The 23,666-nt window shown below is 38.1% G+C and overlaps 1 protein-coding gene across 1 annotated transcript in view; it reads left to right on the plus strand.

Annotated features, from left to right (window-relative positions):
* The window catches only part of LOC149274915 (uncharacterized), a 66,986-nt gene that overhangs the window by 42,714 nt on the left and 606 nt on the right, over positions 1 to 23,666 (plus strand). Inside the window, exons 3-4 of the mRNA XM_089505110.1 lie at positions 12,345 to 12,489; positions 20,211 to 20,341. Coding sequence (XP_089361236.1) covers positions 12,345 to 12,489; positions 20,211 to 20,341 — 276 coding nt within the window. The remainder of the gene's footprint in view (positions 1 to 12,344; positions 12,490 to 20,210; positions 20,342 to 23,666) is intronic.

The raw sequence follows: 23,666 nt of genomic DNA on the forward strand, positions 1-23,666 counted from the left end.
TTGCAGGCATATGCAAATGAGAGCTCATATAATGTTTGGTTAAGGAATCAACAAGTGACGTACAGTCTTTGCACATATCTGCCTAGAATTCTCATAGTAGGCCTATAGATTTTGTTTTGCTTGATATATATATATATATATATATATATATATATAAACATATATACATACAGAGAGGTATTTACCTCTCATGCTGCCTTAGCCTGACCCAAGACAGCACCCGCAGCCGCCCATTCGGCATTATGACATCATATCCTGGTGCTCTGTGCCTTAAAGGTGCACAACCCATTCCAATGTTGTCCATGAATAAAAGGTTTTGACCCCACCCACTACAGGTGCTTCATTAATGGTCTCCGAAGAGAGCTTTAAGCTGCAGGGGAGTTTCAGGGGTTAAAAAGCAGTGCAGTCATATGGATTCAGCTCACGGTAACCATGTTAGGATTGGATAGAACTTGCACATTTTGACACAGTGGTGGGCTAAGCAATGTATGGTCATATACATACCTGGGAACTCTCCAGGATTCACCCGTAGACTCTAGACATCAGTGGTACCAGCCACTGCCGCCAGCAGGTAGTACTGGCCACATCCGACAAGGGTAGGCTCAGGGTAAGGTCATATAGTGCAATACATTCACTAAACCTTCTAAAATGTTAAGAAAATAAACTATGCCAGATTGTTTTTTATATTATTTCATCTAAAGGATCAAAAACATTTAAAAGTTTTTTTTTCATCTTCTGTGACCAGAAGTAGCACCTGTGTTTGTGTCATGTGACCAGCCTTTCCTTAAATATGAATGAGAGAACATTTTCCATGATTAACTAATTTTTTCTGGGACAAGAGCTTATTCAGTGTTTGGTTTAGTGGCACAGGCTTGAAGAATTTAAGAGTAAAAGAACCTTTTGCAGCAACTAGTTTTAAGCTTTAAGAAACCTCCACATATCACCATTGTATATTCATTACAGCCTTATGCCTATAAACTATCTCATTGTGTTAACCTTCCTCACTTTCCTAGCACTTTCTCCATGAAGTAGAATAATATAATGTTATTTTTTGCCAATGACACTATATTATATATGGTAACTTACTGGTAATGGTAAGAACATACTATTTAATCTCTACAAAGGACAAATTATGTACTAATTAGTTGAATGTGTGAAGAATACAAAAAATCATCTGTGAATAAACCAGTGAACAAACTGCTGTTTTTTTAAAAGGAGCAAAATGGAGATAACTTCATATAAAACTTTATACAACTCATCACCTTGAATATTCTTTTTTTGTCACAATTGTGGTCATTTTCTTCATAAAAAGACATTAACTGGATCTGGAAATAGTTCAAAGCCTGGAAACAAAATTAATTAAGGGAATGGAAGACTTTAGTTATGAGGACAGGCTGTTCAAATCATGTTTATTTTCTCTGGAATGAGGCGCCAACAAGGGGATATGATTAAGTTATACAAGTAAATTCAAGGTCAATACAAAGAGCTTTCTGAAGACCTCTTCATTCATAGAATTCTACAGGTAGCACGAGGTCACTGTGTAAAGGAAAATCTTGGATTTTGTGTTCATATTTAATTGTTACCATAGGAAGTTTTTTTTTCTCTCGAGAAAGCTCTGTTTCTCTCAGCCTGCATAAAAACCACAGTTTACCACAGTAATAACTCAGCCAATAGAGATTTCCTGATTGCCAATTACTTTCAGAGCCATTAGAGACCATAGATAAAGTTTTTTTAATGTGATTATATGTTCAAAATGTTGTGGTTCCCAACTGTAAAGAGTAGCTGTCATGCATCAGATAATGCCATTTCTTTAAGCACCCCTAGTTATAGAAGCCACCTGGATTTCCAACATACTTTAGGCAGCAAACACATTTTTCTTCTTTACTTTTGAATTTTTTTTATTATTTCTCAGCAGAAATCTTTGTGTAAACTCAAAGCTTCCATACATATAGGAAGTCTCACATGTACATGTGATTGTGCAAGACTTCTAGCGCAAGAAGGGAATACCATCAGGTAGCAGTGTGCAAAGATGTACACACCACTACTAAAGACATTCCATGCCATCATGATAGGTTTTTAAGCACATATTTTCATGAAAGCATGGAACATCATGACATTTTTAAAGAGTTAACCAGCAAAATAGGTATAGATATTATCAAACATAAAGCCCTGAAGCTATCAGTGTAAATGCAGCATGACAAGGAATCTCAACAACCTGTAGCCATAGCATTACTACCACAAGGTTTGACAAAGCCTGATGGTAGAATAAGTGCATGGAAAGAGTTCAAATGCTAGCATTTGAAATACCCTGGGGTGTCTAGTTTTCATAAATATGATTATGACTGGCCTCAAAGATGTCCCAAATGGCATATGGGGGCTGAATATGCAGTTTTGAAAAAAAAAATGGTTTTGAAATAGCAATATGCTTCTTGTACCTATTGCCATATAATAACAAAAAAGAAAACAAAAATAATTATGCTTTGGCCAATTCATATAACCAAAACCTCTCATTTATATTATGTTTATATATTTGTTGCCAACTTTATTGGGGTGAGAAGCGCAGCCAGTTTTTGTTTTTTGTATACACTGTACAGCTAATACACTGTATTTGCTGCATGCTCATACCTGTTTGGTAGGCCTCATATTACACATTTCTACTATTTGAGCCTGAGACAAGCTTAGAGCAGCAATATTTTTTCCCTGTTTGCACAGATGATTTGTGTATACCTTACTTTTAATACTTACAACACTAGGTCATAATAAATAATAAAATAATATACATATGAAACTTAGACAGTCAGAGGTTCAGATGTAATGTGTGGAAGTCTTGCTTTAGTGGCTAGCCTGATCAAGGACCAAATCATTTTTTATGTTTTTACAACTGAATGGGAATTTAAACATGAGCTAGGCAAAAATCTATTCTGAATCTAAGGCTATCTAAGCATATAATGACTAATTAAGGCCTGCATCTTTGCATCAAGAAAAATGGGCAGACTAGATGGGCCAAATGGTTTGTATCTATCATCAAATTATGTGAAACACACAAGACTTCCCCCTGGGGAGATAGGAGAAAGCTTAGCAGCTAACAGGCTGCCCATATACACCACAGAAAAGTGATTTGAACAATAGCTTTTTGGGATCATTCAGTCTACCTATCAAACTGCCACTACATAGGAGATATGTAGCTGGCCCCCTGATCACATTTTGCCAGCTACATATCTTCTACATAGCTGTAACAGTCTAAGGCATGTCAGGTATTTGGGCAGTTTGTTTCCTTGTAGCACCATTGTTCAATAGAGCAATTAAAAGGGAGGTCACCGGACCATTAACATTATGGAGAACTTTCCAGAGTTGGTATAGCCTCCAACATTCCATAACTATGATGTGACATCATAAGAGTTGATAGTAAGGACAGTACTGCAGAGGAGCCAAAGTGGAGAAGAGAAATATAATACGATTAATACCCTCTTATCAGGCCATAACTGTGCATTGATTCTGAAAGCCCAGATTTAAGGTTTGAAGTGTGGGACTAGTGTGTGGGGTTTTTTTACTACATCTTCCCCATCTCACATACATTACATTTTTATTTTTTTTAAAATAGGTCTTTCATCTGTAAACATACCTTTATATATCACTAAAAAAGTGGACAAAGAATGGAAATACATTTTCACACCTTTACCCATTATTGTACCCATCTAAAGCAAGTATACAATAATAATAACAAATGATTCAAAGAAATTGGAGGACGAAATAGAAGACCATTCATCCTCAAAGGTTGTGTTTTTAAGGATGTGCTGTTCCGTTGGTTGTAAAGGAGCAGCTATTCTATAAGACCCCCTTCGTAATACTCTGCCTTAAAACTACATAACACATCTTCCAAACACAAACTGCTTCTAATTACTATCTACATGACATGTAACAAATACAATATATTCCACATAACAGGGTTTAAACAAGACCTTAGGTTAATGTATTCAAGTGAGTAGGACGAGAATCTAGCCAAAAAATGCACTTAGGGGTTTATTTATATATATATTATAAAAAAAATATCTATGCAGCGAAGATTTAAAATTGATCTTACTATCGTAGGAAAGAATAGGATGATCCATCTTATTGGATAATTCCTTTGGTTGGTAAATTGTTATAGCAGAAATGCTCCATGTCTCACATGTACACATAGCAGATGCTACTGACAATTCAAATACCACATGCCTTACAGCCTAACATCATATTGAGTTTAAAACTGAGATTATAATGTAAAATTGTTGGATTTACCGGAAAACTACAGAAATGTTACACTTACTTTCAGTAATATTTAAGAGTGCTTGTTAAATAAGAAAGTGAACAAGACAGCAGCTACACTATACGGACAAAGGGATTCAGGCACCTGACCATTGAACCAATAGGGACTTTTATGACATTGCATTCCAAATACATAGACGTTAATATTTAGTTGGCCCCCCTTTGCCGCTTTAACAGCGTCTCCTCTTCTGGGAAGGGTTTCCACAAGATTTTGGAGTGTTTCTGTGGGAATTTTTGCCCATTCGCCCAGTAGAGCATTTTTGAAGTCATGCACCTGCAGCAACCAGCACAGCACAACTTCCCAACAGCCCACCCAGGACTGGCTTTTACCTTCTTGTAAACTAGTATTAGTTTATTCAAGCTTGTCCAAACAATATACATTTTATTGTTTTTCATTAACTGTCTGTCACTTCAGATTTCCTCCAGAAAACTGACCCCACTGACACTTCCATGTCTGGATTTTACATCCTACATCCTGTGATCCTTCCTCCATACATCTGGCAAGGTATCTAAAGCTAATCCACACATTGCTGTTACAAACAATCTTTTACTTAGTTTTAGTAGCCTATAAGGCTGTATTGTTACAGGAAGGTACGAAATGCTGTTCAAAACATTCAGTCTGAAGGCTGAGAAGAAATGTGCTGTACAAAGAAAGCATCCACTATTTACATCTGTTATAACACTTACTAACTTGTAGCTGTTTTTATGCCTCATGTCATGAACATTGAAAATCTCTGTATATCCTAGAGTGTATTGAAGTCACCAGCGCATAAATATAGTAACTACTAATGTGAACACACACCTGGAATTATATATATATATATATATATATATATATATACTTACACCATATTTGCTTGAATATAAGACAAGGTTTTGTCCCTTGTCTTATATAGAGGTCTGACTATAAGACTAAGATGCAGGATCCTCCTTTCTGGCAGCGGGTGGACATCTGCGCTATGCACACAGACAAAATCCGCTGCTGGCCGGTAGTTCCGGCAAGGCTTCTATGACGGAGTGCCGGCGTGAGATGACCTTCCGTCGTTCCGTCATAGAAGCCCCGGCAGAAGTGCGCACATCACGCAGATGTCCACCGGCTGCTCACACTATAGTTTACATGTGAATTAATATTTAGTAGTAAAACCTTTTTTCCTATAGGGTAGTCTTATATTCAGGCTATTTCTTTTTTTTCCTAAATTAATATTCAAATTTTGGGGGTCGTTATAATCAGGGTTGTCTTATAATCAAGCAAATACAATAGTTAGGACTGGAAATATTTGCACACTAACACAAGTTTTGTTATTTTGACTGTTAACCAAAATAAATTTAAATTACATTTAAATAATGAATATGAGTCTCTCAGCTTTAATTTGAGGGTATTCATATCCAAATTGAAGGAAGGGTTTAGGAATTACAACTCATTAATATGTAGCCTACTCCTTTTCAAAGGACCAAAAGTAATTGGACAGTTCACTCAAAAGCTATTTCATGGACAGATGTGGGCTATTCCTTCTTTATTTATTCATCAATTAGCCAGGTAAAAGGTGACATTCACATTCGGAAGCTGTTGCTGTGAACCCACAACATGCTGTGGAATGTATGGTATGGCCTAAACTAGGTATCTATGGATAGCTTAGCTTGCCCCCCCCCCAAAAAAAAATCCCTGGTTAAGTGTGTGCTGTTTCAAAGGCTATAACCTAAAGCTAGAGGCAGAGTAGGGCAGACAAGGGGGTTGGTAGGGGGGCAATTGTCCACTGTGCTGCTCTGATTTTAAGATGTTGGGCCACTGCTTAACGTAACCTTATGTGTTTTACTCACAATTCCTCATAGATTTACTGGGTTTTTTTAGTTTTACAAGCGTTTGATGCAGAATTTACACTTGGCTAGATCCTTATGGGTTTTCTATGACGTTATTCATAGATAATGAGTGTTGGACATCTCTGTAGAATGAATAATTAGTGTAATGTTTTGCAAATGTGTATCTGAAGTACTGAACAACTTAATGAGCCCTCCCCCCAAAGTTTCTTAAATGTTGCCAGCATTTCCCTGGCTAGGTGACTATTGGGGTAGGGATGGATTATTCAAAAGCATCTGTCTGTAAAATAAACATGAAGGCTGTTGAGTGAAAGAAATGGCTGATAGAAGGGAGTAGAGCAGTAAAAGACCCAAAGGACAAAGAGACCATGGATAATATGGAGAGAAGCTAAGTGTTATGGGATAAAAGACTTGCAATGGTTGTCAAATGACTGGGAGAAATACAGGGGCAACGGAAAGAAAGATACTCCAGTAGGGGAGGATAGGTAGAGACGGGGAATTGACTGTGGGGAAAGTAGAAAAAAATTGCAGATACATTCCTCTTTTTCGTATGCACTTTGCAGAAAATCTACAAGCATAGTGTCAGATCAAGTTGGCATCATCCCCTCCAATTCTAAAGCAAGTGTCTCCATTCCACTGTAGGCCTTGATAATGAATGCCAGACAGCATCCTTGAATTTTCATCTTATCGCAGACAAAATATATGTTTTTATAGTGATAACAGCATAGCATAGATTAAACTAAACAGAAAAAAAAGTGGGGATATGTAGTCATTTAATATATGACAACAAATACAATACTGTAACTGCTATTGATTTAAAAGTTTGTGGGGATAAATGTCAGGATCTATTCTTGAAGTTTTATGATTATACAGTTCCTGAAGTATGCATAATTAGAAGGGAGATGTGCATATCAAAATAATTTAGGGGCACATACAAATTTTTAGACATTTCCTGAAAAACAGAGATTAGAACTGCTTTCTCAAATTCTGCGAATGCTTTTACAAGTAACACAATCATCCCATTTTCAATCTATGGACAGAAAGGTAATCCAACAGAAGCATACACAGACAACAGGAGATGAGTGGCAACCTTTAGTCGAGAGAACAACCCCAACCAACTGATAATGTAGTTGCAAATACAAGCCATACTTTCAAATCACACAATTTTATCCAACACAATTCCAAAGACCAAATAGAGATTAGGGTTTTCACAACATAAAACAAATGGGCAGATTACTCGCACTGAATGATTCGTATGCTTTGTACGATTCTATGTTTCCTGTAGTAAGTTTGGGTCATATCACCTCTCTCCCTTCTCTCTAAGGTGATGCTCCACCATCATAAGTTCCCTTCATCCACAAATGTTTGTGGTAAGGGCAAGTGGGTAGGAATTGAGGGGAGGAGAACATAGCGATATTGAGAAATAAATTAAAGAAGGGGGGCCAAGGGAGGGAATCCCTGCAGTGAGAGAGGGGTTGGTTATAAAGCCAATGCTCCTCCCACAACTACAGACTAATTAAATTGGCAGAAGAAGATTGTAAGAAAGCTGGTCTGAAGTTTGCCAAAACCGACATACCAGCTAAACACATACAAAACAGCTTGTAACACACAGGACACAGTGTTACCACTCACAGGACGCAGGGTAGCACAGTGTAACACACACTGGAAGCAGTGTAACTCACACGGGATGCAGTGTTAACATAGAGGAAGCAGGGTAGAGCACACAGGATGCAGCATAACACACAGAGGACACAATGTAACCCGAACGGGAGCCAGTGCATTGTATACAGGGCACAGCATAAGGTGTGTACAAGCAATGGACCACTCTGTGATCAGCAGCAGGATCAACGTGAGAAATGGGAAAAACTGTGGTTCTTTCTCTTCAGAAAATATAAAAAATAGTAAAAAAATGAAATAAAATGAAACATGAATTAATAATTAAACAGACTCCAGAGATGTCGCCATGACATCATAAAGGATACCATCCAGATTTGAGAGAGATCCCTGAGATCTTTAAAGACCAGGATCTCCTAAAAAAGTCTAAAAATTATTTTTAAAAATACAAAAAATGGGAAAAAAGAAAATTGGTCCCTGTCACGGAGCTGGATAATCCGACTGGCTACCTCCACTGACTTCTGCTCCATTAGCCCGGGACAACACACTCTTTCCCCGGTTTCCCAGTCACTAGCCGAGACTCAGTGTAGCGTATAACCAAAACCAACCTCCACTATCTATTACTGGATCAAATTACTAATGGGAATCAAGTAAAAAAACATTTACTTTTAGTTACTTTGATTATTTGGCTTGATATACAGGGAAATAATGTGGAAAAGTATATTTTATAGGGATCATTTATATCATTATATCATGTGATGTTACGCAGGGTTTATCTTCAACTTATCAGTGCTGAATACTTTTAACTTCTCCTAATATATACTGTATATATTGCTTTTCTAAGGTAAACTGTATAAGATTGTTAGTTAACTAAAACAAAACCATGATTATACCAAACTGAAAAATTCCTTAGTACTCAAAAGATTAAAGGTCCATCGTAGTACATATCAAAGCAAATTGTGGTGTAAAAGTTGCCTTAAGTCTTACTATACAGCCCTGCTTGCTGATCACTCTGTGTAATGAGGATCAAAGTGAAAAGACACTACTGTAAACAAAGAAAAAACATAAAAAATAGAAACCCACAAAAATATATGGAACGCAGTGATGTCACTATGACATCATACAGGTTGCCATCGGTTTACAAGGAAGATCCCTGAGGTCCAAAAAAAGTTAAAAAATGTATAATATTAATAATGTGAAAAAAGCTAAATAAAAAGTATACTAGAAATATACCACAACCGAAGCATTTAAATAAAAATAAAAAAAGCCATAGTATTTAAGACAGCATTTTGTTCTGCTTTAAAATGTTAAAAAACCTACTTGGGGGATTTGCAGAACATGAACCTTTTTTTAATCAGTGGCAGATAACTTGTAGCAAAATTTTTTATTTTCTGTAATTATTAACATATTATGTTACCTGCAGGTAATTCAACAATAAATAATAAATACATTGTGTGGGTACCCTAAACATAAATCATGATTGAACAAACCTATTGTAAAAATATCAAAAATGCTGCAGTCACTGGTCTCAAAAGGGTTAAGGATTGTCACTGCTGAATTGTTGAATGCCTAATAGATAGGCATTTGCATGGCTAATGTGCATGGGTTTTCAATCTCCAAAGTTTATAAAAAGTGCATTTTTGACTGCGGCGTAGGGAAAACTGGGAATTCATACTCGGACATGTCTGGATTTATATATCTGCTATGCTCCATGAGGTTTTCCAAGCAAGAAGTGTTAGACAAGAAAATGGATAACATGCAACAAATCCATGGTGCTGATCTCAACTTTAATGCCATTTATCTGTATGGTTCATTGCTTATGTTAATTGTGCATGGCTCCAAATTGTGGAGGACATCCACATTTTTAAATGACTTGTACTCCCACCACATCATTATTCTGCAAATAAAATCTACATTGTGGTTTATTAAAAAGTGAGGGAAAACATCAAATGAGGAAAGAAGAGCTGAGTTGAGGGATACAACAATAATAGATTGAAAGTACTATCCATATTGGCACCATGCGAAACAGGCATTTTTACTATACGTGTTAAATCTGCTTTTAAATATAACAGAATTGTTAAAAGAAAACTCATGATAGTTTCCCTTTAACCTGCAGGTTTAATTCTCTAGCTTTCAGATTTTCGCACCCGATTTCTTTCCCAGATTCCCATAATATCTGCACCATCCACCTTAATCTCATTACACATTTTTAAAGGATCTGAAGTGAATTATGCTCTGGAATTTATGTCTGGATGGCGCCTCTTCTCTGGTAGTAATTAGGTCCAGGATGTTTTGAATTCAAAATCATTACAGGGGTTTTTGCTCTTTCACCAAGGGCCAAATAGAGATGTTCAGAACTCCTGCTGTCATATCTCTATTAAAGCAAACATCCGTCAAGACAACATAAAACCAAAAAAAGGGACGTTTACCTACTTATATTTAACTAAAAAATGTCACATTTGCCTCGTTTTGCACTAAACACTAAAAAGGTCATCACATTTTCTAGGGCTGAAATCCTTTAATAAAATATCAAAGTCAGCCCTCTCCAGTAACATGCTTCATATGTGGAATTTCTTAAAATACAACATTGAAAATAACAAATTCTAGGAAGCGCCTAACGCTGTTTTTCCCCTTTCAACCATATGATTAACCCACTTATTTTAAGATCGCTTACGTCATATGCATTAATTGAAAAGGGCTATCACAAAAGCTACCAAGGTGACTTCACCACAATATGGTTCAACGGGCCCTGGACATCAGCTCTCTATTTGTTCCTAGTTGAAGATTTAAGGAATCATTTTGCTCCAGTGTATGGAGAACATTAGTTCGTGTGCAGTTTCTGGGTTTGGAAAAATTAAATCCAGGAAAAGCATGTTAGCAAATCCCTGCTGTGTTTACAAATTTGTTTTTCATCTTCATTGCTGTGGGGGTTTGTTCTAAGCCTCAGTGTGGGAATCAAAGGATATAATGGAAGGAAGAGCTAATGTTGGCTTTTTAATAAAATGATCAGTATGCGTGCAAACAGGGTTATCATCTCATAGTGACAATTTAAATAGGATCAGCCTGTTTTAAGAAATCTCTTCCAGCAACTGGACAGTAATTGCGCTAAATCTGAGAAATCTATTGGAATTTGTCATTTAGACATGGTACAGGTCTATACCTCCAGTTAAGGACCACCAAGGAAAGCTGCAAGGAATGATATTTATCAGAGATGAAATGGCTTATTACACATGACAGCCTCTGCTAGAACATTCCAAAATATAAAAAGGAATACACAATGTTCTACTAAGAAGAGATTTTAAAGGCATATTACCTGATGTCCTTCCATCATGCATAACACATGTGTCAAGTCAATGCTTGCTGTTTCAGTACATCAAGAGGATTTGGATTTTCCCACCTGTCTGTGATCACTTTTGTGTTCTACTCTGTAGTCCAAAGACAGGAAATGCATGGTACAACTGCCAGAAACGTCGTCAATACTATACCTGATTGGAATAAGGGGGGAAAGCTGCTAGGTAACATTCATTATTTTCAGAAAAAGGACCAGACAGAAGAACCACTGAGAGAGGAAATTACAATTAGGGGGTGGCAATTAGGGACCAATTTGCATAAAATGATTGACTAATGTAAACACATATCCAATTAGTAAACATTATTACCAAGTCCAGATTAAGGAGTTTTGGACCTTGGAGCAGTTTATTAGAAGCACCCCTCGCACTTAATTACCATCAATAAAAAAAAAAAATTATTACTAAGGAAAAATGTATATTGCAGTACAAAAATTATACAGAAACAGTTAGGTCCTAAACTTCATTCTCATTTACAGGGGTGAATCCCCCCATTGGGTTTACAAACTAAGACTTACCCACTGATGCAAACTCATAATGTCCATTCTTCACAATAGTGATGGAAATTCAAAAACACCAAGAATTCTTTAATTTATTGTCCACACAAGCACTGTAAAAAAAAAAATGAATACGCAAACCACTTTCAGACAAATACCAATCTAAATTAGATCAAAACTCCATTATTAAACAGACAGGAAAACTGTAGTTTGGGGTAAGGCGTAAACTGTAATTTGGGGTAAGTCAAGCACAGCCAAACGATTATGTTCAGAATGCTGAGCGATTAAACATAGAACCATGAAATTGACAGCAGATAAGAACCATTCAGCCCAGCTAGTCTGAACATTTGTCCTGCTTTCAAGACTTAAACCTAAAGCAGTCCGTTTCTCATCTTAGATTCAGGAACTACATGCCTATGCCACACATGTTTAAATTGCCTCACGAGATTGGCCTCTACCACTACCACCGCTTGGGGGGCAATCCATTTATCTACCACCCTCTCACTAAAATATTTATTATTCATTCAACATATAAATGTGTTTTTTGTTTGTTGAAAATGCTGTGGAAGAGTTTTTGTTATGTGAAAAATATGAGATATTTAAATTAACAGCTGAGCAATTTTTACACGTCTTGTTGGCTTTAGAACATGATTGTGTTAACTTTGTCACACGTGGACATGTTCTGTACCCATTTGTTATAACTCACATATACTTAAGGACACCTAAACATATCAAATATTAATTCCTGTGCGCTGTCTTCTATTTCTAGCTCAATCATTTCAGATTCAAAACTCTGCACATACAGATATGAATATAAATGAATCATCAAATATTGGCTACCAACGGATGGATGGCAGTCCTCACCACTATCAGTTTGTTACAGGGTGGTGCATTGCAAAAAAAGATGCAAAACCGTATGTCAGTTCCACATACACAAACAATAACCACAAAAAAATGAAATGGTAACATTTTGGTGCTTTTGCCAATGTGTAATGTACTAATGTGTAGCTGTTTCTATGACACTCTCACTGATAGGATCAATTATACACAGCAGTCATTGAAAACAACAATGATTAAAATCACAACAGGATTTCGTTTGAATGGTCATGCTGACCTGCAACTCTGCCACTGCTTGCTGCTCATGGTCTGGGTGATAGGGGGGCGCAAGCATATGATGTCATATCCTGAAGCGTCTGCGGGGCTTCCCACAAGAAGAGCGGATGAAGTAGCAGCAGTGAATGCTGATTGTGTAGTCAGAAGTAGCACTTACTTATAATAAATGTAACACATCCTATGGTCACTGCTCCATGTGTACCTTGGTAAATGCGGCCATGACCATTACTCATTTATCAGGAATGTAGCAGGGTAGTCAACTGAGTGTTTGAACAGTGTATAAAGGTGTTTCTATGGCTATATCATTTTTGTAATACTTCTATGTATGTTTACATAATCTGTATTAAAGAAACAATAGCATAGCCATGTATTGATCTGGTATTTTATATTAATTTGGTCCATTCTAATCTACAATGACCTACATGTTGGTTTGTCAATCAGAGTGTCTCAGGTTTTCATCATTAATGATGCCTTTAATATAGGATACTAATAGGATAATAATATTGGAACTCCATTTCAGTAGACAGTGATTACATTTTTTTCCACTATTGGAGATTTAATAGCAGATTTAATATATTTATATTTTTGAATATGGTTAGAGGAGTCCCCCACATGGACAATGCAGACAATGTCTTACTGTGCCTAGAGATTGTAATGTGTGTCTGGAGTTACTGATGCTGATGCCCTCGGGCAGAGGAAATTCAGGAATTATTGTAATATGGCCCTAATATTTTTTTCTCTGCAGCATCATATCTACAGAATATTATTAAGTGATGCTTATTAACCCACTTAGTATGTGAAGAGTTAACTAGAAAGCTCTGTACCATATCCATGTATGGGGGCATTTCAGCACCATGGATGACAGCCAGATATGAACCTCCTGAGGTCACCAAAGGTCACATGATAGTTTTTTGGATCAATGAGTTTCTTGTTGTGTCTCTCGCATGACACCATTGTCATTTTTCTCACTGGGACAGCCCTATCCTCTTACATCTCCTCCTAAGTATGCAGAGCCGGCCTTAGGTGTTCTGGCGCCCTGTGCGGACTACTCCTCTGGCGCCCCCCATCCCAAAAAAAGAAAGGAATAAAAACTTGTAACAAAACCCCAATCACTATATACTACGCCAAACATTGATGTGGTCTAGGCCTACCACTTAATTGTCTGGCTTAGTAGTAGGGATGCACCGAAACGAATTCTGGACTGAAACCGAAAGTGCAGCATTTACCTGGCCAAAACCGAATATGACCCCCCCCACACCATAAAAAAATCTAACACTTTTATTTAAAGTAAGTAACACACCAAAATAGGACAAAACAATTAAATAATATTATATATATATATATATATATATATATATATATATGTCCAAAAATAGTTACCGGCACTCCAGGGACTTTCCAAATAACCACACAAACAACTTCGGTTTTCAAGTCTATATATATCAAATATATATATATGATTAACAGCAATCACATTCCTATCATGCCCAGGCATACCCAGATTCCAGGATTTACTCGCAGACTTGACATGATAGGAGTATGATTGCCCTATCTACCCCTTCTCACTCTCTTCTGCCGTATCTACCCCTTCTCACTCCCTTCTCCCTATCTACCCCCTTTCCCCTGTCTCACTCCCTTCTCCCTATATACGCCCTCCTAACTATCTACCCTTTCCCTCTTTGAAGTTCACTTACCTTTCAGGAGTCCTGCGGTGGGGGTGCAAGGCCTCTGCCTCCCAGCTCTGCCACTGGAACAGTATATAGTGATGGGAGTTATGATGTACTTTTAGAGCATAATTAGATCATGAAAAAGACATTGGAAATGGTACAGCATAACACCCATCACTCTCACACACTTACCAATCCACACACTTACCAATCCACACATATACTAATCCACACGCATACCAATCCACACGCATACCAATCCACACGCATACATACCAATCCACACACATACCAATCCACACGTATATACCAATCCACACATATATACCAATCCACACATATATACCAATCCACACATATATACACTAATCCACACACATACCAATCCACTCTCACTGAATGCTTTCCTACCTTTCCTCTTTTCTCTTTACAGCTCCTTTTCCTCCTCTTCTTCAGTTCTTCTGTCTTCTTCCGGGTCAGAGGGCACGGACAGCGGTGGGCGCGGCTTCAGCGCTGTGCGCCGGGATCTGACAATAAACCCCGGTGCACAGCAGCTGTTGCCGCGCGGATCACAAGGGAGCGGTATCGGAGGTCTTTAACAGACCTCCGGCTGCCTTGAGTGATGTTAAGCCGGGTTCAAGGGAGATCCTTGAACCGGCTTAAAATCACTCAAGGGAGCCGGAGGTCTGTTAAAGACCTCCGATACCGCTCCCTTGCGAGCCTGCTCCTCCAGCGGCGGACATTACTGTCCGTCTCTGGAGGGGTGCCGGGTGCCCCCCTGATGAGCGGCACCGGGTGCCGCTCGCCCCCCCCCCCCGCCGCTAGGTACGCTGCTGGCGGCAGCGGTAAGCTACGGTGGCGGCGGCGCCCCCTGGAGTGTGGCGCCCTGTGCGGTCGCACAGGTCGCACACCCCAAAGGCCGGCCCTGTAAGTATGTACTGTTACGCGTTCCTAGTAGCAAAATAGGATTTTACTATGGTGCGAGCTATCACCTGCTATGTAAAGAAGGTATTTCTTGTCATTGTTCTTTATCATTTCTCTGTACTTTTTGAACTTTTTGCTTCCTTTCTCTCTGTCCTTCTCCCATTGACAATGAGATGGTTTTATGCCTCATAGATGGCTTCCTTATGCCCATTCTTTCTTTTACACAAATCATGACAAACTTGAGACCATACCGTATGAGACAATCCACGGTGTAACCTTGTGTGCTACTAGCTTATTCTCATTGTCACTTAGCTCTGGTTAGTGTCCTTTTCCTACTGTGTGCATTTGACTGCTTTCATTCCTCCTGCCATGTACAGCTGAAAACGGTTGATTTTTTAAAAATCATTAGGATCTTTCAAGCATATCATGTCTTGAGATAATAAAAATCAAAATACACAATAGTATTACTTTTATTTTAAATGGTTCTGCTTTATTAATTTTATACCCCTGGGTAAATTGTCCTATGTTTGTCACTTTTCAAGGCATGTGAAAGCCACGCATCCGCATCTCAGGGACACTGAGCCAGACCTATATTGACCTATATGACTACACGTTTATGTGTTCCTCTTCTCAACGACCTCTTTCCTCTTTTATATGTTTTCTCCCTTTCTTCCTTCATCCCTATTTTTTAGTTTGACGTGTACTCTCCTCTCAAATTACAATTTCTTCTCATCTATCACCTTGCTGCACTAAACCCACATAAATTATAATTAGTATGCATTCCCCCAGAATCCTTAGGATATATGCCAACCACGAGGTACATATTACACATTCACATAGCTGGGAGGATGGACGAAAGCCCAGAAACCTTTTAGTGTTATTGGAATGATCTTGGAAAAATAATCTGTGTGTTGTAAATAGACAGCGAGGGGTCTCTGAAGAATGGCAGTCATCGTGAGTCAACAACATCACGCTTGGCTGTAATATTATAGCAAGCTGTGTTTTGCAACTAGTGTCTTTCAATGGCAGAGAGGGAAAAAAAGTGACCCACTTCCCATTAACTCTGCCCCCTTCCCATTCCATGTAATAGAGTAATAGTTCTATATTAATAGATTTAGAAAAAAACAAAGGAAAATGAAAAGGTTTAATAATATAGTAATATATAAATTATTAGTAATGTTCAGAAATCGTGATAAAAAAACTAAGCGAATAGTAAGATGGTCACCTGGTTCCTTTTACACATCGCTGTGTGATTTCTTTCAAGTCTTTCAGTCAATGAAACAGAATTTGGCTGTTACAGCTGCCTGTTCACACACATGGGATGAGAAGTCACCAGGCTGAAAACCTTTAAACCTGGAGCATATTAGAGATAAAAAGAATTGTATGGGTATGCAACCATTACACTGCTGGATACATTGCAAGAAACATTAGTCATAGCAAGTCTCTGATTAGTCAATTGTAAGATAATGTATCATGGCATGTATCGCTAGAACACAGAAGCCCAGCAGTGTATTCTCACCCTTTTCAAGCTAAATATGTACATGAAGACTATGAGGAAGGCCCAGAGCGTGTCCTAGATCTAGCGGCTTCTGATTGCAGTTTAAATAGGATGTAGCAACTAAGTGAGCAAACGTAGAGGAAATGTATAAAATTAACAATGTTCACAATAAACCAGTAGACATGCTTTTCGCCCTACCGGATAATTACATGTGTCCAAGGCCCCATGTAGTATTTATAGCAGTACTTTTCCACCATTTAGGGATTATGGAGTCATTGGATGTCAGCTACTCCTTGTGATTTCATAACACAAATCCTGCCCTTCATAATTTTCCAATATTCACTATGCCAGGCAAACAACGCACAAGACTAGCAAAGAAATAGCAGAGAGTCACCATGTGCAAGTATCCTGCTCGGTTTAAGCTGGATTCATATCCCTTAGAGGAATTGTCCGAAATACAACTATAGTAGGTCCACCTTTGCCAAGACGCTATATAGGGTATACACAATAATCCATATATATGTATATATGTATATGGACACTGAAGACGGAAATTAATTTACAAATGATTGTGTCCCAAAATCAATATCTTCCTATAAAACATAACATTTTATTATAATAGTTAAAATATAATGAAAGAAAAAAAATTATCCAAAAAACTTTAATAAGGTAGTACCGGGGAAGATTCTCTCCCGTTCACTCCAGCTAAAAAAAAATCAAATTTAATTGCATACAGAGATATCCGTAAGCCCAGTGCTACACTCCTTAAAGGTGCTATCTCTCAGTGTTATGTGGTTACATTATCTGCTTTATGATGATGTCCATTGACCCTGACCCTGTAACTAGTTTCCTAGTAATTTAACTGCTACCTGCTTGAAGTTAACTTGATACTTTCTATTGGCTAGAAATGCGGCTATAGCAGTAGAGTTTTCTGGCCTAGGCCAACTAGCTCTAGGGCAGTTGGTCCAAAGGCGCTGCCGTTGTGCTGGCTTGGAGCCAATTCTCTATTTGGTGATCAGGCTACTACCACTCCACTACCGGAATTCTCTATCACCATTAACACGAGTATCTCTCTTACTAACAAGGCCCGATGCCTTGGGGTCATCCTTGACTTTAACCTTTCCTTCATCCCTCACATTAAATCCCTCGCTAAATCCTGCTGCTTGCACCCATTGCTCACCCAAGAATCCACAAAAACTCTGGTTCATTCACTTATCATTTCCCATCTTGACTACTGCAACACTCTTCTGGTTGGCATTCCACTGTCTCGACTCTCTCCTCTACAGTCTGTCCTAAATGCTGCTGCTAGGCTTATCTTACTTGCACACCGCTCCTCTTCTGCTTCCCCACTCTGTGAAACCCTCCACTGGATCCCAATTACCTGCCCCATATCTTGGGAATCTACTCCCAACGAACCTTCAGCATTCACCCTCTCTCCCAGCATTCAAGAAACATCTCAAAACCCACTTCTTCAGAGAAACATACCATCTTAGTTGCTAGAACGTCCTTGTCATTGATACAACCACCACACTACCTCTCACCCTTTCTCTGTGCCTTATGTTTGTCACCCCATTCCCTCAAGATTGTAAGCTTGCGAGCAGGGCTCTCTCCACCTAATGTATCGGTTTGTCTTAGTCTGTCAATTCTTGTCTTGTCATACCCCTTGAATATATGTATTGTAAAAGATAATAATCAGGCAACCTGTAGCACCTGGCTTAGGGCTAGGGTAGTGCAAAAGGTTAATAAGGCAAACAGATATACATACATATACACATATAAACACACATTCAATAGCTAAACATGGATTTAAATGTTTACTCTAAAAAATGATGTAATTGTTAGTATACGCAGCAGACTCATCACTCATATGTGCATGGTTCCTGGTGAGCCAATGGATAAAACTAACCATTTTTGAGGGGGAAAATGTATACAAAAGAACTGTCTGTATCTAATATTCCGAAAATAACTATAAACATCTGGTAAATTGTTTTCTCCAGTTTTGCTCTTAAAAAGCATCTTACAAAAAGAGTCTTACAATCAGGTGGATCTTATATTCTGATCAGTATGGTAATTTATTGCTTAGTACAAGAATTTCAGTTAAATCTAACCAATAAATTTTTTGTACAATGCAGAAATTAATTTTAACATAAATACATAAAACTCTGAACTAAATGTTGATTTTGTTTTTGGAACTTACACATGGAGAGAACAAACTTGATCAAGTTTTGGAATTGTTTTACAGATACATAAAATAATTAATTGGTTATTTACTGCTAATTATAATTGAAAGTAAAGTAATTGGGAATGTCATTCATCTTTAATTCATCAATAATTTAAGGTAGATATTAAAATAGATTATTTGATCTGTAACCTAACAAGGAAAATACAATAATCATTTGAGCATAAATGATTGTTTGCATGTTACCATTTTGTATACCTCCCAACATTTCAAAATGTGAAAGAGGGACACTTATGGGCAGGTGTGTGTAAAGGCAGCCTTTTTTATTTAAAAAAAAATCTCTGCTCCTGTGAACTAAAATTTCCATGATTCTTAGCCAGCCAGGTGTCCACCATAATGCTGGCTGAGCATCATTGGAAGAGTAGTCCACAGCAGCAGAGATTTTTTTTTAAATAAAAAAGGCTAATGTTAGCCTCCCTCCCAGGACCCTTACACACTGCCTTTACACACACCTGCCCATAAACACACATATACACATACACTGCCTTTACACACACATATGCACTGCCCTTACACACACCTGCCCATAAACACACATATACACATACACTGCCCTTACACACACATATACATGTACACTGCCCTTACACACACAGGCGGGACAGCGCGACAGAGACCCAAAATCAGGACTGTCCCGCCTAAATTGGCACAGTCGGGGGGCATGATTTTTGCATTAATACATTAACATATTTGTAATAAGACATTAATTTCCTTTTCCAGCTTGCTCCGGCCAAATCTTCCTGATTTGCAGTATATTTTGTAATAGAGCAAACTGTAAATAAGAGGTGGTACAGACTAGATTGTAAGCTTTAACTAATGTATTTGCTTGCCTTAGTCTGTCTATTCTAGCTTTGTCATAACCTTTGAATGTATGTATTATAAGATGCATTGCATAAACTGTTGGCGCTATGTATAAAGGGTTATAATAATTAGTGTCTACAATGTTATGGAGTCCCACTGGGAGAAATGCCTATATAAATGCCTGTTGTTGTTATGAGTTTCACAAAAAGTTTTTTTATTTTAACTACCTTTATAATTAACCTCTATTTTAAGTGTACATCAAACTGACGCTTCCATTGGCCACTGTCTTTTGCAGAGTTTCAATGCCTTGACTGTCCTTAAGATGAAGGTATGGAAGAGGACAGGCCCTCCTTTGATGCTCCTCTGTGCTGTGTTGTCCCTCTTGATCTGCAGAGAAGTCTTCTTCTGGAGCTGGAAATTCAGCTCAGTTACCTCCTCCTCGCGGTCAGTCATGGTTTCACCACTGAAGGGGCATCGGAGAGTCCCACGAGCCACAGAGCGCAAGCAACCTATGCTTTCCCAATGTAAGAACATATACCATTTTACCAACTACAAAGCTGACTTAGTTATTAGATCTAAACTTATATGAACAAGAAGGATTTATAAATACTCTAAAACTCTTAAATAGTGCCAAAACTATACCTGGCATTTATATGGTGACACCATCATAAACTGTATTTTGTATTTTTCTGCATTTAAATATCTACATAACATAGACAAATCAGACACACTTAAGGTGACACAAATGTTCTCTCTGTGGTATTTTATTCAAATATCTTCTACAACTTGTACATAGGTTGTGAATCATAAAACAATAATAACAATAACTTGACATTTCTCAGGTCTATAAACCCAATTCTGTTGTCTAAGTAGCCACGGAGACGATATGTAGTAACTATGTGAGATTATACAATTTAGATCCCTAAAACATATAGAGCAGAAATGTTGTTTTTCAATAAACAAGGCAAGATTCTACAAAACCCGGTGTGCAAATGTTCTTCGCACACCTTAAATGCATTGCACAATATCCTTTAATGAATTACAAAATATCCACATATGTATGTGAATCTGGAAGAAATATCCATTTGACAAATATCCCATGTCACAGGTCATATCACCCACATCACCAACATGGGTAAACTTTCATGGACCAGAAGGTATTTTGTAATAGATTTTGAGGATATAAGACTATTTAATTTTCTATGTGGATTTGTCCTTACTTTTCCCAGTGTCCAGTGCATCTTAAAGGTGTTGAGAGGTTTCTCACAAGTCATTTTAAACATAGGACTCTGAACTTGTGTTCATTGAGATAGGGTAGCTTTATTCCCAACTGCTGTTACCATCAATATTTATAATAATAATGTGTATTTGCGTCCAACAAGACCATAACCTTTGCAATGAGTTAATAATGTGGCAGGTCTGGTTAATGCAAGGTAGCCTTTTTAAAGGGGTTATCTAAGTCTTCGCAATTTAGTTTGCCAGACTCTGGAGGTAAGGCAGGGGCAATCATGTATTCCTACCTGTTTTCTGCAAAGTTCAGCAAAAGTATAAGGTGGATTAATAACCCCGACCGCTTATTGAACAATATAAAACGTATTTTCTCTGGCAAGTCTTTTTAAAAACTTGGGTTCCATATGTGTATTCTTGTATACCACCCTTTGGGATGGTTACAAAGTAGATCTCTGATCTCTCCAACTGACCCTTTACACTATAGAGGACTGTGCCTAGCATCAGCACATCCTCGAAACCATGCTGTTCTCTGGTACTGCATGTGTAACACCTTAAAATGCGTAACACAAGCATATGACATCACAGCTTAGCTTTCAGCTTTAGGTACAGGAGGTGGTGGTGCTGCCCTGGTTCAGGCCTAAGGCAGTGTGAAAGATAAATATGCTGCTGGGTTACATGCTGTTTCCCAAGCTAGATGAGTAGGCTTCATCTAGAATTGTAAAATAATGGAGCAAGGCAGCTAAATAAACCTCAGCTGTATGTTTATACATGCCTAACATGTACTAAATCTGTCAATCCAGTTCCTGTAGAGGTGTCGAACTTCTGAGGGAATATTAGTTGCCATTTTAAAGTGGTGCCTCAAGCAGTGATATAGTGCCTGGAGGTAGTTGTGATGCATTGCCAAGCTAAGGATGTTGTTTCTTTCAATTGAAACACTGGTTATGTAGTGCAAGCCTTTGGCTAAGAAGTGTTTTTATTTTTAGTAATGTTACGAGGCAGCATCCATGGCTTGGATTGCTTTGTTCCCTATAGGATCCAATAACTTCTATAAATGTATGCTTATGAACATCTTATGGAAAATGTCATATCCTGTTATATATCTTTAGGGTTGCTAAGGACAATGAAGGATTTGACAGGGTACAAGCATACCTGATTTCTCTGGGTGCTGAACTGCTGGGGATGGGTTTAGTCTTGTGCTGTCTTGGTTGCTGCTGTAGCATTGCATTGATATTTGACAGCACAGGAGAAAAAGATAGTAAATAAATCGTAAACCTAACTACCAAAAAGCTTTAAGACCCTCCCAGCATCAATATGCATCACAGTGCATTGGTGTATTTCATATGTATAGACTTTCCAGGCACTACCTGGTGGTTTTAATTTAAGAGGTTTGGGAATGTTCTCCTGCATTGCAGGAAACAGTGTTCCTTTGATCAACATCACATACCACTTTTGCTGACACACAGAGCCTTAACCCCTCCTAAGCCACGGTTGCCTCTAAGGCATTGGTTGTAGGATCTGTCTTCCCAGATGTCGTTTTACAATCTAATTTTATTTTACGCTTGGGAGCAATAAATGGAAAACTAATAATTTAAATGTAGTGGACCTGCATATTTCTTGGTTAATAAGTTCAAAAGTTTTTTTAATGACAGTGACGTAAATGATTTATAGGATTTGATCAAGGTGTTAATGTGACACACACGTACAAAGACCTAGAGAGGAACCACTGTATGGACTAAGGGTACTGCATTCTGTAGGGATTTGTTATTTTACACATTATACAGGATGTGCATCTTCCAAGAGCAATAGAAGTTGTAGCAAACATTTACATGATAAAATATGGGAGGGGTAGATCAGGTGTAGCATAAGGTAGGTACACTTAAACTCTTGGGATGCAAGGGTTTGGAACTGAATGGTGGTTGCTCCTCATTTGGCCTTTTTTTGTATTATGTGCTTGACATGCTGGTTTACGACAATAAAGAGCTGTGGTTTTGACCTATCCAGAGGTGGGATTGCCCAAGAGGCAATTTGCCCCCAGGCATGTTCAAATACTTCAAACAACTTGGAACAACCCCAAGAACTTGACTGGGTCATATCTGGTCCGCTATGGGAGACAAGAGTCTAATGTTGCCTGGGTGCACAACAGGCACCAGGTAAGTGTGTGTGAAAGAGTATGGGTTTAATGGCCCCCAGGGTGATGCCAGCCTACCCCAGTTTAGGTTTCCTGGTGGTTAATGGAGAAAAGGTGTGCTATAAGGGATACCTGAGTTCAATAAGCAACCAAGAAGTGTGCTCGGTGCAAGACAGAGATTTTAACAGTGAGATACCTGTGAAACATCTGTTTTTAAAGAGATGAGTGATGTTAGCAGATAGAGGTAACTTAGTTGAATCACAAGGCATATGTTCCAAGACAAGTTATTGAGTTTATGATGCTTTTGCATCATATATGCATATAAAGTTATTTATATTGTGATTGGCCTCATAACAATAAGCAGCTGATACATATATGCATACATTTGGTGACCGGCAATACAAGGCCGGCTGGTTCACAATAGGACACCCTCCACCTTACAATTAATTGCACAATAGTCCAAATAATGCATTTGCTTGACATGCTCCACT

Source organism: Sceloporus occidentalis, unplaced genomic scaffold (genome assembly GCF_023333645.1).
Source record: "Sceloporus occidentalis isolate IW3139 unplaced genomic scaffold, rSceOcc1.0.p SCAF_311, whole genome shotgun sequence".
NCBI lineage: Eukaryota > Metazoa > Chordata > Lepidosauria > Squamata > Phrynosomatidae > Sceloporus > Sceloporus occidentalis.